This window comes from Grampus griseus (assembly GCF_964374135.1).
Source record: "Grampus griseus genome assembly, chromosome: 19".
Classification (NCBI taxonomy): Eukaryota; Metazoa; Chordata; class Mammalia; order Artiodactyla; family Delphinidae; genus Grampus; species Grampus griseus.
In genome coordinates, this window is record NC_139013.1 from 11,327,634 (window position 1) to 11,339,927 (window position 12,294).

The following is a 12,294-nucleotide window of genomic DNA, read 5'->3' on the forward strand; positions in this document are numbered from 1 at the left end:
GTGGAATAAATGGACCATAATTCGAGACTGGCCTACAAGCCCTGAGCCTGGCCGGGGGTGGGGGGTGGGTTGGGGGGCGGTGGCTGGGGGGATGCTGGTGCCCTGGGCTGTCTTCCATCTGGAAGTCACTTATCAGCTCTGGGCCAGCCTGCTGGGGTGCCAGCCCTGGCTCTGCCTGTCACTAGCCATGTGGCCTGGACAGTATCTTGGTGCCTTACTCTGTCCATTAGAGAAAACTGGGCAAACACCAGGCCTTCCTCAGGGGGTGCCTGTGAGGAGTCAAGGAGTTAACACAAGTTCATACGGTTCGGACAAGGGCCTGGCACGGTGTGAGCACCACCTTGACCACTCTAGGCTTCCCAAGTACCTGCTGGGTGTCTGGAAAGGACACAGGCCTTGGGTCAGTCACACCTGGCTGCAGCCCTGAGTGTTGGGGGCAAGTCCGTTCACTACTGAGCCCCTGATCTCACATCAGTAGGAGGGCAGTGATCCTCTGGGCCAGGAAGGATTATTAGAAGAATTAAGTAACACTTGCAAAGTTCCTGGCGCGTGGCGTGAAGTCCATAAACGTCAGCTGCTGCTGCTGTGAGGACAGTGCTGAGTATCTGTGCGAAGCTCAGTGTACTTGGCCATCCCACAGCAGGCAGCTGAGCCTTGCAGAGGCCAAACTCCGCCCATCCTTTGCACTCTCAGCCTGCTCCTCCTCCAGTGTTCTCTCCCTAAATGTCATCGCCATCGCCCAGCTGCCCAAGCCAGAAACAGAAGGAACGCTCACGTCCTCTCTCCTCCGCCCCCGCCACAGGCGGTCACCAAGTCCTGGCCCTCTCCAGCCTCCCCTGACCTCCCCGCAGGCCATCGAGCAGCCGCGATGATTCTGTTTCCTCATTTGAGCCAGCTCAGCCCTTTGTGTGCAGGGGGTGCATCCCATGGACCTCTGGCTGCGGGCCAAAGTCTTTAACCGTAAGAGCAAGGCCAGGCCAGGCCACTGAATCCCCAGGGTGTATCACAGGGCCTGGTATACAGTAGGCACTCAATAAATACTAGCTGGCTGGAGGACGGACGAACGCATGAATGTATGTATGTGCTGGCAGGAATAACACTAACGATAGCACAGGCACACAGCACCCACTACCTGCCCGGCCTTGTTCCAAGCCCGTACATGGATTAACGCATTTCATGCTCACAACAGCCCTATGTGCTAGCATTTGTTATTTCCCCAGTTTTACAGGGAGGTTATGTAACTCACCCAAGGTCACACAACAAATGCTCAGCAGAGACTCAAACAGGACGCAGGACCACAAGAGCAGTAACCAATGAGAAAAGCTCCCAGCCCTGCTATGCTTACCCCAGGCACCTTCACACTAAGTCCTAAGGGAAGGCTCGAGGCACAGGGAGTTAAGACTCTTGCCCAAGGTCATACAGCTGTAAATAGGACTTCTCTGTTGATGAATAAACAGAGGTCCAGTTGACGGTGACTTTGGCTGCGGGGGCTGCTCTCCCGGAGTCTTATTTCTGGGCGCCCTGATGAACAAAAGTTCTGAGCTTACGAGACTGGGGACCCGGCTATGGCAATGAGGTCACAGGGAAGCCTGCCAGTGAGGTGGGCGTCCGGCCACCAGCCCCTGCCTCCTGTCTCCTCAGGCCCTGGCTTCAGACTCTTGAACCCACCCAGGGCAGAAGCTTTCAACCAGCTGGCTGCCTGTAGGGCAGTGCCTCGGGCCTGCCAGCTGGGTGGGGTGAGAGAGACCGAGCCACCAGAACCCGGGGGACACCCCCGACCTCTGTCACCCCCAGAGCAGCTCTGCTTTGTCCAGGGCCCTGAGGGCGCTTTCAAACGGAAGAAAGGCTCTGCAGTCAAAACAACTTTCGAAAATCAGTGCCTTCCGGGGATAAACATCCTTGTCAAGCAAAGTGGCCTTTCTGAGTCTCCCCCGGTGACATTCGGGGCTCAAGAGGGTGAGAGTCTCTGACGCTGTCAGCCAAGTCCAATGTCAAGGCCACCCTGACCGTTTGTGGCCACAGGTCCCGGCTCCACACACCTGCCCTGGACGTGCCCCTAAGCTGGGGGCCTGTTTGTCTTTTTTGGGCATTCGCCCACATGGCTTCTCATGACTGGAATAAAAAGAACAACCTATGACAAGAACGTGTGCAGCGTGTCTGTAACCTTACTACAGACCTGTCAGGTATCATTATCCCCATCCTAGGGAGAGGAAACTGAGGTTCCGAGGAAAGAAATGACTCACCCCAGCACTCAAAGCCAGGTTGGTCTGACTCCAAAATATTTTTTCCGCTGCACCCCTGCCTACCACCCCCCACCCCACTGCCTCTTGCCCTCCTCACCTACATTCAAATCCTGCCCACACTCAGGGCCCGGCTGCTCTTCTAATACGCCCCACACCCAACTCGTTCTTACTCATGTTCCCAACCCACCCCCCGCTGTTTGTAAATGCCATCAAACACATTGCCCGTCTCCCATACCCCCCCTTCACCCTGCTGACTCCTTCACACTCTTTGGGAATCTGCTTGGGCATCACCTCTTCTGGGAAGCCCTCCCTGGATGCCTGGCTGGGTCAGGAGCCTCTGGGTCCCTCCTCTGAGTTTTCCCCATCAGCCAATGGCTCTGTCTTGCGGTCATTTGCTTTTCTGCATCTCAGTGGAGCCCTAAGTTGCTGGGAGCAGGGTCCAGGTCCCCTGTGCTCACCACTATATCCCGCGCCAGCGTGGTGCAAGGCACACACTAGGTGCTCAATAAACACCTACTGAATGCGTGGCCTTGTGAGCGCAACAGGCAGCCTCCATGTCCACCTCCTGGCAGGTGCTGGGCACAGCGAACGTCCCGGCCGCCTAGCCCTCTCCCTGCCTCTCACAGGAAGCCTTCTTCATCTCCTCCACATCTGTCCAATTCCCACTCCACATCTCTTTCATTCACTCAACACATCTTTGAGCACCGACTAAGCCAAGGTGACGTGAGGGAAGCATTTGAAAGAGGAACACGGGAAGGGATGCATCGCCCTTCTTCCCCACTGTGCCCACCCCGTGGTGCTCACCAGCCACAGGGACACAGCGCACCGTCGGCTCCCACCCCTTGTATGCACCAGGCTGGTTCTGAGGCACCATTGGCTGCCCGCCTGCCCGCCTGCCCACCCTTGCTCACCCAACCCACGGCCCCTTCCTCAGCCCCGGCCCTGCCGTACCCGGTTGATGAGCTCGCCGACCATGCCCGTCCAGGAGCCGTTGGGCTCGGGCGCCCCGTATAGCCCGTCCTCCACCAACCGCAGGCGGTAGCGGAAGCGCAGCAGCTCGGCCAGCTCCCGCAGCATGTCCACGCAGAAGCCCTCAAAGCGTTCGTTCCCCGACAGGGCCTGGAAGTTGGGCCGGCGCATGACGTACGGGTTCTCCTGGGGAAGCAGGAGAGAAGGGGTGGGGGGGTCAGAGACTGGGGCATCTGGGGGCTGGGTCGTGGGTCCCAGGGCCCAGGCTACAGCCAGATCAGGAACCTGCCCGCAGAGTGGAGATGACGGAGTCCTTGCCCTCATCCCCTGCTTACAAATGCTCAGAGTCGGTGGCGGGGGCATGTAAATTAGGAGGCTGGGATTAACATATACACACTGCTGTATATAAAATAGATAACCAACAAGGGCCTACTCTATGGCGCAGGGAACTCTACTCACATTTTGTAATAAGCTATAAGAGAAAAGAATCTGAAAAAGAATATATGTATATATACATACATATATATGTATAACCTGAAACTAACAACACTGTAAATCAACTATACTTCAATTTAAAAACTAAAACTAAAAATAACTATCAAAACAAAAACAAATACTCAGAACCAGGGAAAAAGCACAGGGACCCTGACAGGCCCTAGCAGATCGCAGGAAACTGGTTTGATCTCCACCAGACAACCTCATCTCAAGCTCAAATGGCTACAAGGGAGGCAGGTAACTTGAATGAATCAGACTGGATGGAGATCTTGCCAAACTTTCAAACTTTTGGCTAAAACCCGCAGTAAGATATATATATTTTACTTGTAATCCAAGTCATACACATATGTCTGTGTGCTCACAGTTGCACACATGTAACTAGACTTAGTTCCACAAAGCAGTCCTGTCCCTTAAGACTATGGCAGAATACCCTGCTATTTTCCATCCTGCTCTACTTCATTTTTCTACACAACCAATAACAACCCATTAAACTGACTTCATGAGCCACCAAGGGATCAAAGAGGATCTGCCCCACCAGGATTTAGCTCCAGCCCAATGCTGCCACAAGGGAAGCAGGCCTGAGATGCCAGATGGTCCAATGTCAAGAGAATTTGGAAACCCAGGATGTTTTGTAAAATCTCCTGATTTTAAAGGTTAGCAACAGTTCAAATTCTAATACCAATTTTTTTTTTTTTAATGCTTTGCAGGCTAAACAAACACCTGACAGTTTGCAATCTCTGGCCTACAGCTGTTTTGCTATGTTGATGCTTATTTCTGAGGGGTTTGAGCAAACTTTACCGACCGTTTTTGTGCCAAATAAGGACAAAAGCAGAGAGAATATTCCAAGTGCTAGTAAGACGAGGCATATGAAGATGATGGTAACAAAAGGGATACTTATCTTACATAGCTATTGTCTAAATGGTCGTTTGTACAGTGTCACTTTGGACTTAGGAATAAAACGAGTTAGGACTTAGGAATCAGCAAGAAGACCTTTGGCAATAATACCCATATGGTTACCATGTGGACTGAACACCTGCGAAGTTCCAGCCCCTGTGCTGTGTGCGTTCTCTGGATTTTATCAATTTAATTCCTCACAGTGGGAATTCCCTGGCGGTCCAGGGGTTAGGACTCCATGCTTTCACTGCCGAGAGCGCAGGTTCAATCCCTGGTGGGGGAACTAAGATCCTGCAAGCTGTGTGGCGTGGCCATTAAAAAAAAAAAAAAAGGGCTTCCCTGGTGGCGCAGCGGTTGACAGTCCGCCTGCCGATGCAGGGGACACGGGTTCGTGCCCCGGTCTGGGAAGATCCCACATGCCGCGGAGCGGCTGGGCCCAAGAGCCATGGCCGCTGAGCCTGCGCATCTGGAGACTGTGCTCCGCAACGGGAGAGGCTACAACAGTGAGAGGCTCGTGTACCGCAATAAAAATAGAAAAAAAATTCCTCACAGTGACCTTCCACGGGAGGTATCCTTAGACTCACTTTACACATGTGGAAACTGAGGCTCACAGAGGTCAAGTGACCTCTGCCACCTCTCATTCATTCAGCACAAAATTACTGAGCTCCGAGGTAGAAGCCCAGTATTTTGCAGCTCCTCCCATCAAGAGATAGAGCGGGGCTTCCCTGGTGGCGCAGTGGTTGAGAGTCTGCCTGCCGATGCAGGGGACACGGGTTCGTGCCCCGGTCCGGGAGGATCCCACGTGCCACGGAGCGGCTAGGCCCGTAAGCCATGGCCGCTGAGCCTGCGCATCTGGAGCCTGTGCTCCGCAACAGGAGAGGCCACAACAGTGAGAGGCCCGCTTACCACAAAAAAAAAAAAAAAAAAAAAAAAGAGAGCGGATTTCTCCACTCCTTGGGTCTGAGCGGCCCTCAAGACTTGCTTTGGACAACAGAATGCATTGGAAGTAGTGCTGTCTGACTTTCAGAGCCTGGGCCCTCAGAGAGATCTCTTGGGACCCCAGTGTAAGGAAGCCCGGGCCAAGGACTTCCCCGGTAGGACAGTGGTTAAGAATCCACCTTCCAATGCAGGGGATGTGGGTTTGATCCCTGGTCAGGGAACTAAGATCCCACATGCCGCAGGGCAACTAAGCCCACGCACTGCAACTACTGAGCCTGCGCACTCTGGAGCCCATGCGCTACAACAAAAGATCCCGCATGCTACAACTAAGACCCGACGCAGCCAAATAAATAAATATTTTTTTTTAAAAAAAAGGAAGCCCAGGCCAGCCTGCTGAAGGATGAGGGAGAATGAGTGAACCAAGATGTGCCGGCCAACAGCCCAGCCTAGACGCCAGCTGAATGCAACCACGGTGAGCTTAGCAGAACTGCTTAGTTGGCCCACAGAACTGTGAGAAATAATAATCGTTATTGTTGGAAGCCTCTAGGTTTTGGGGCGGTTTGTTATACAGTGATGGGTACTATAAGGTACCTATAGACTAGATTCCAGGACCCCAACAAAGTCTCAGAGCTGAGGGGAGATGGGATGGAGGGAAGTCAGTGCTTTTCTCTCTCTCCCAAACCACATTTTCAAATCCAAAACTGTGGAACCAGGAATAGGAATGAGATAATACTAATAATAGCAGCAGCAGCTAGCATTTCTTGTGGGCTTGCTGTGTGACAGCTATTCTGTCAGCGTAGGAGGTCAGTATTATTACCTCTATTTGAGAGTTGAGGACACAGGTCCTGAGAAGTGAAGTAGTGAGTGGCTGAGATGGACAAGTCAGGCTGAGTCCAAAGCTCTGCTCTTAAGCCCTATGCCAGACTAAACAAGATCGGAGCTGGGAGAAGCTAGACACAGAGACGGGGGGGCTTGGCCGGGTATCAAAGCTAGAGAATCAGAAATCAAGAATTCTCTAGACAAACACCCAGTGTTAGAGCTGGAAGGTGCTCATACAGCCCTCTTGATGTACGTAGGAGGAAGCCAAAGTTCAGAGAGGTCAGGTGTTTTGCCCAAGGTCACACAGCTGAAGCAGGGCAGTAGGAAGGGGAGATTGGGCAGAGCTGGGATTCAAAATCCAGTTGCTGTGCTCTCCAAAGCCCTTGTTCCTTCCACCAGGCCAAGCTGATCTTCAAATTCAAGACTGAGGCACCTGGGTTCTGGATTTGGGTTTGAGGCCTCAGGATCAGGTGGGAGCTGATAGAGCCAAAAACAGGGACTGAGGCCTGTGAACAGAACGCTAGGTCAGAAAACAATGATCTATCACTCAACCCGCAGCCCCAGACCATCAGATCCAAGGGTTTTAAGAAGCCTCTAATCCAAGGTTTTCAGATTTCTTCAAAAAGAATCTTCTGCAGAAGCCCAGCATTGCAGACGGACAGTGGGATGTTGCTAAGTCTGATTCTAAGAACTCATCCTACGAATGGCTATGCACCTGTACACAAAAATGTAGGTCCAGGAGGATCATGGCAGCATTTCTTGTATCAGGAACAAAGACTGAAACAGCCTAATTTGGAACAGGTTAAAAAGATTATTGATGTCATCAAAGAATCCCAGGCAACTACTAAAATAAGTTCTATAAGATATATTCAGAGGAAAAAAACAAGCTACAGAACAACGTGTACAATATGCTATCCTTTGTGAAGGAAAAAGTGGGTATGGGCTCGTACATGCTCAGACATATCTGGGAGGATGGGGAAAAAAATGGGGGACTGGGGAGGGAAGGGGATGGATTTTTTCACTCCCCCCCTCCCCACACGCTTTGAATTCTATTTAGTGTAGAATTAAACTGAATGCTACTTAATTCTATTTAATTAACTTCTGTCCTGCCCCCAGTTTAAAATATTAATATTAAAATATTTTAAAAATTTTAGAGATGATATTTAAATGCATATGGAAATGTAAAAGATCAAAAGAACCAAAGCAATCCTAAAGAAGAACACGAAAACTGGAGGATTCACCCTACTGGGTACGAAGACAATTTAAAACTGTGGTGTTATGAAAGAATGCTCAACATCATTAATTATTAGAGAAATGCAAATCAAAACTACAATGAGGTATCATCTCACACCGGTCAGAATGGCCATCAACAAAAAATCTAGAAACAATAAATGCTGGAGAGGGTGTGGAGAAAAGGGAACCCTCTTGCACTGTTGGTGGGAATGCAAATTGATACAGCCACTATGGAGAACAGTATGGAGGTTCCTTAAAAAACTAAAAATGGAATTACCATACGACCCAGCAATCCCACTACTGGACATATACCCTGAGAAAACCATAATTCAAAAAGAGTCATGTACCAAAATGTTCATTGCAGCTCTATTTACAACAGCCAGGTCATGGAGGCAACCTAAGTGTCCATCAACAGATGAATGGATAAAGAAGATGTGGCACATATATACAATGGAATACTACTCAGCCATAAAAAGAAACGAAATTGAGTTATTTGTAGTGAGGTGGATGGACCTAGAGTCTGTCATACAGAGTGAAGTTAAGTCAGAAAGAGAAAAATACCGTATGCTAACACATATATATGGAATCTAAGAAAAAAAAAAAGGTCATGAAGAACCTAGGGGTAAGACGGGAATAAAGACACAGACCTACTAGAGAATGGGCTTGAGGATATGGGGAGGGGGAAGGGTAAGCTGTGACAAAGTGAGAGAGCGGCATGGACATATATACACTACCAAACGTAAAATAGCTAGCTAGTGGGAAGCAGCCGCATAGCACAGGGAGATAGCTCGTTGCTTTGTGACCACCTAGAGGGGTGGGATAGGGAGGGTGGGAGGGAGGGAGACACAAGAGGGAAGAGATATAGGAACATATGTATAACTGATTCACTTTGTTATAAAGCAGAAACTAACACACAATTGTAAAGCAATTATACTCCAGTAAAGATGTTAAAAATAAATAAATCAATAAATAAAATAATTAAAATAAAACTATGGTATTTAAGACACTGTGGTATTAGAGCAAAGACAGACAAACAGACAATAGAATGGAGAGTTTGGAAACCCACACATAAATGGATACTCGATTTATGACAAGGGTAAGACTGTGCTGAAGGGGGAAAGAATGAACATTTTAATAAATGGTGCCATTCAATAGAACATCCATATGGAAAAAACGTACTCTGACCCCTCTACCTCACATAACACATAAAAACCAATTCTAGGTGGATTGTAGATCTAAATGTAAAAGGCAAAATTATTACATTTTCAAGAAACATATAGGAGACTAGCTTTATGAACCTGGGGTAGGCAGAGAACTTTTTTTTTTGGCCGTGCTGTGTGGCATGTTGGATCTTAGTTCCCCGACCACAGATTGAACCCATGCCCTCTGCCGTGGAAACACGGGGTCTTAACCACAGGACCGCCAGGGAAATCCCAAGAATTCTTAAATTCTAAAAGCATTAACTGGACTTCCCTGGTGGTGCAGTGGTTAAGAATCCACCTGCCAATGCAGGGGACACGGGTTCCAGTCCTGGTCTGGGAAGATCCCATATGTTGTGGAGCAACTAAGCCCGTGCGCCACAACTACTGAGCCTACTCACCACAGCTACTGAAGCCCACACGCTCTAGGGCTCGTGCTCTGCAACAAGAGAAGCCACCACAATGAGATGCCCGCGCACCGCAATGAAGAGTAGCCCCTGCTCGCCACAACTAGAGGAAGCCCGCGCGCAGCAACGAAGACCCAACGCAGCCAAAAATAAATAAATAAGTACGTACGTAAATAAATAAATAAATAAAAGCATTAACCGTAAAGCAGGGAGAAAAGGATAAAATGGACTTTAGGAAAATTAAAAATCTTTTCATCAAAAGATACCACTGGGGGGACTTCCCTGGTGGTCCAGTGACTAAGACTCTGTGCTCCCAATGCAGGGGGCCCGGATTCAATCCCTGGTCAGGGAACTAGATCCCGCATGCTGCAAACAAGAGTTCATAAGCTGCAACTAAAGATCCCGCACGCCGCAACAAAGATCCTGCACTCAGCAACAAAGATCCCGCATGCCGCAACTAAGACCTGGCACGGCCAAATAAATAAATAAATATTGAAAAAAAAAAAAAAGATACCATCGAGGGGAATTCTCTGGCTGTCCACTGGTTAAGACTCCTCACTTTCACTGCCGAGAGCCCAGGTTCAATCCCTGGTCGGGGAACTAAGATCCCACAAGCTGCACGGCACAGCCAAAAAAAATACCACCAAGAGTGAAAAGGCAAGCCTCAGAGTGGGAGAAGTTCTCTGCAATGCATATTCCAACAAAGAACTTATATCCAGAACATATAAATAGATTACAAATCAATAAAAAGGTCAGATATTCCAATTTTCTAAAAATAGAGAAAGATCTTAGCAGGGACTTCCCAAAAGAAGGTTCCAAACAGGCAATAAATGAAAAAGTGGTCACCTTCCACGGTCGTTAAGGAAATGTAAGTTAAAACTACAGTAGGGTTGGCACCTTCCTATACTCAGCACCGGCTAAACTGAGGAGCGACTGGAATTCTCCTTCACACACTGCCAGTGGGAATGGGGAATGGTACCGCCACTTTGGAAAATGCTTTGGCAGTATCTACCGAGGCTGGAAAACTCCAGCAATTCCACTCCTGCAAATACACTCGACAGAAATGCCTATGCATGTTCACCGAAAGGCGTGTGGTAGGGTGTTCACAGCAGGACTATTCACAATAGCAAAAGAACTAGAAACAACTTCAATGCGCATCAATTTGGTGGGTAAGTAAATCGCGGTTCGTTCATGTAACAGGACATATAACGAGACTAAACTATTTGCAGCAACGTGGGTGAATCTCACAAACACGTGTTGTGCACAAGAAGGCAGACCAGAGAGAGAACATAGAATACGATGCCATTTATGTGAAGTTCAAAGCAGGCAAAGCTAACCTGGGGGGCGGTTAGAGACCAGAAGGGGCATATGGAGAGCTGGGGGTGGGAGAACTGGTCCCACAGGTGTGTTCAGTAATTGCAAATTCAGTGACTGGTACACTTAACGATTTGTGCAAATTTCTGTATGCATGTTACACTTCTATAAAAATCCCTTGAAACTAAGAAATGTTAAAGTAGGGTGGGTTCTAGAACATTCCTCACAAGCTGCTTGCCTGGACCTTTTTTGTGAAGCCAGGACCCAATTCCATATCCAAGACTTCCTGGAGGGCAGTTTAAAGGACCCCAATCTAGTTTACCCCCTTCAGTTTATTATGAATATTTTAGTTCCCTCATTTTATAGGAGGAAGCTGAGGACAGAGAGAAGAGACCCACCCAGGTCACAAAGTGTACGGACGGCAGGGCCAGGCCTAGAACGCAGAAGCGAGGGCTTGGAAAGAAGCAGAAATCGACGTGGTGTGGCACAACGTAGAAGCACGTGGGCTCTGCCATCCTCTAGTTGCGCGATTCACGTCACCTAACCCTCCTGCACCTTAGTTTTGTCTGAAAATCGGCGCTCACAACGGTACCTGCCTCAGGGCTGCCATGAATGCCAAGTAACTCCAGCAAAGAGCTCAGCATACAGCTCAAAGACTCTGGCCACGATGGTGGCTATTCTTTACTTTTTTTGGCCCAACTACTCGGCTTGTGGGATCCTAGTTCCCTGACCGGGGATTGAACCCCGGCCCTCAGCAGTGAAAGCGCAGAGTCCTAACCACTGGACAGCCAGGGAATTCCCGACTGCTATTCTTACTGATGATGCCAGATGGGGAGAGAAAAGGGATTCACATGTGCTCAGCACATCTTCCCAGCAGGACACTGCCAGGGGGGCCTGCTGATCTCATGCCATCCTCCCACAGCCCTTCAAGGTGGGACTATAAGACCCATTTTACGGATGAGCGTATGGAGCCTCGAGAGTTGGATGACCTGAGGTCCAGGCAAAGCCAGGAATGCAAGTGAGGTCTGTCTGACCCCAGAGGCACCAAAGAGCAGGACGACATGTCCCAGTCTGATGAAGGGAGAACCTCTCTGGGAGGGGGCGGGGCCTGGGGCTTGGGGAAGGGTCCTGCAAAGCCTCATCCCCTGGGGCACCTCTCCTGCACCCCCAGCTTCCCTGAGGGACCTCTCTCGGTCTTGGCACCAGCCCGCCCTCGCTCAACTCCAGATGTGTGGGCACCACCCAGGGACAGCCCCAGCCTCCACCCCACCTGCTCTCTCCCCCAGCCCAGCCCATCAACATCCCACACCAGATCCCCTCCCTCCCCACAGCCCCAGACAGCTCAGGCCTCATCCTCCCCAACCTGGGGCGTCTCTCTCTCCTGCAGCCTCCCTCAGGGCCCCACTTTTCTGACACCCAGATCTGGCCCTGCCCCTTCCTGCTTAATGGTCTCTAACGACCAGGATAAGCATAACTAAGTTCTCCAGAGACCCTTCCCCACCTCTGTCACAGCACTCACCACCCCTCCATCTCCATGTTCGTTAGGTGCCAGGCACCACCCCAGGCCCAAGGGACAGAGCAGGGAATAAGACAAGCCCTGAAAGCTTCCTGTCCCCGGCGCCCAGGTTGACTCACGTCTGAATTCCCAAGTGCCTGGAGCAGGCCCAGCCCAGAAACACAAGTCTGAAAATGTTAGTGAACGAATGGGCAGGTCTGGCTGTGCACACTGAGGCCACTGCCTCCGCATCCGATCTGGCAGACACCTCCTGAGGCCCCTGCTCC

General features: G+C 50.1%; 1 protein-coding gene across 2 annotated transcripts in view; it reads right to left on the bottom strand.

The window, feature by feature from the left end:
- Positions 1-12,294, bottom strand: part of GRIK5 (glutamate ionotropic receptor kainate type subunit 5) — a gene marked incomplete at its 5' end in the record, with an annotated part of 47,381 nt that overhangs the window by 22,357 nt on the left and 12,730 nt on the right. For both annotated transcript variants that reach the window (XM_082676988.1, XM_082676987.1), the window contains one exon: positions 3,195-3,398. In XM_082676988.1, the coding sequence (XP_082533114.1) occupies positions 3,195-3,398 (204 nt within the window). The remainder of the gene's footprint in view (positions 1-3,194; positions 3,399-12,294) is intronic.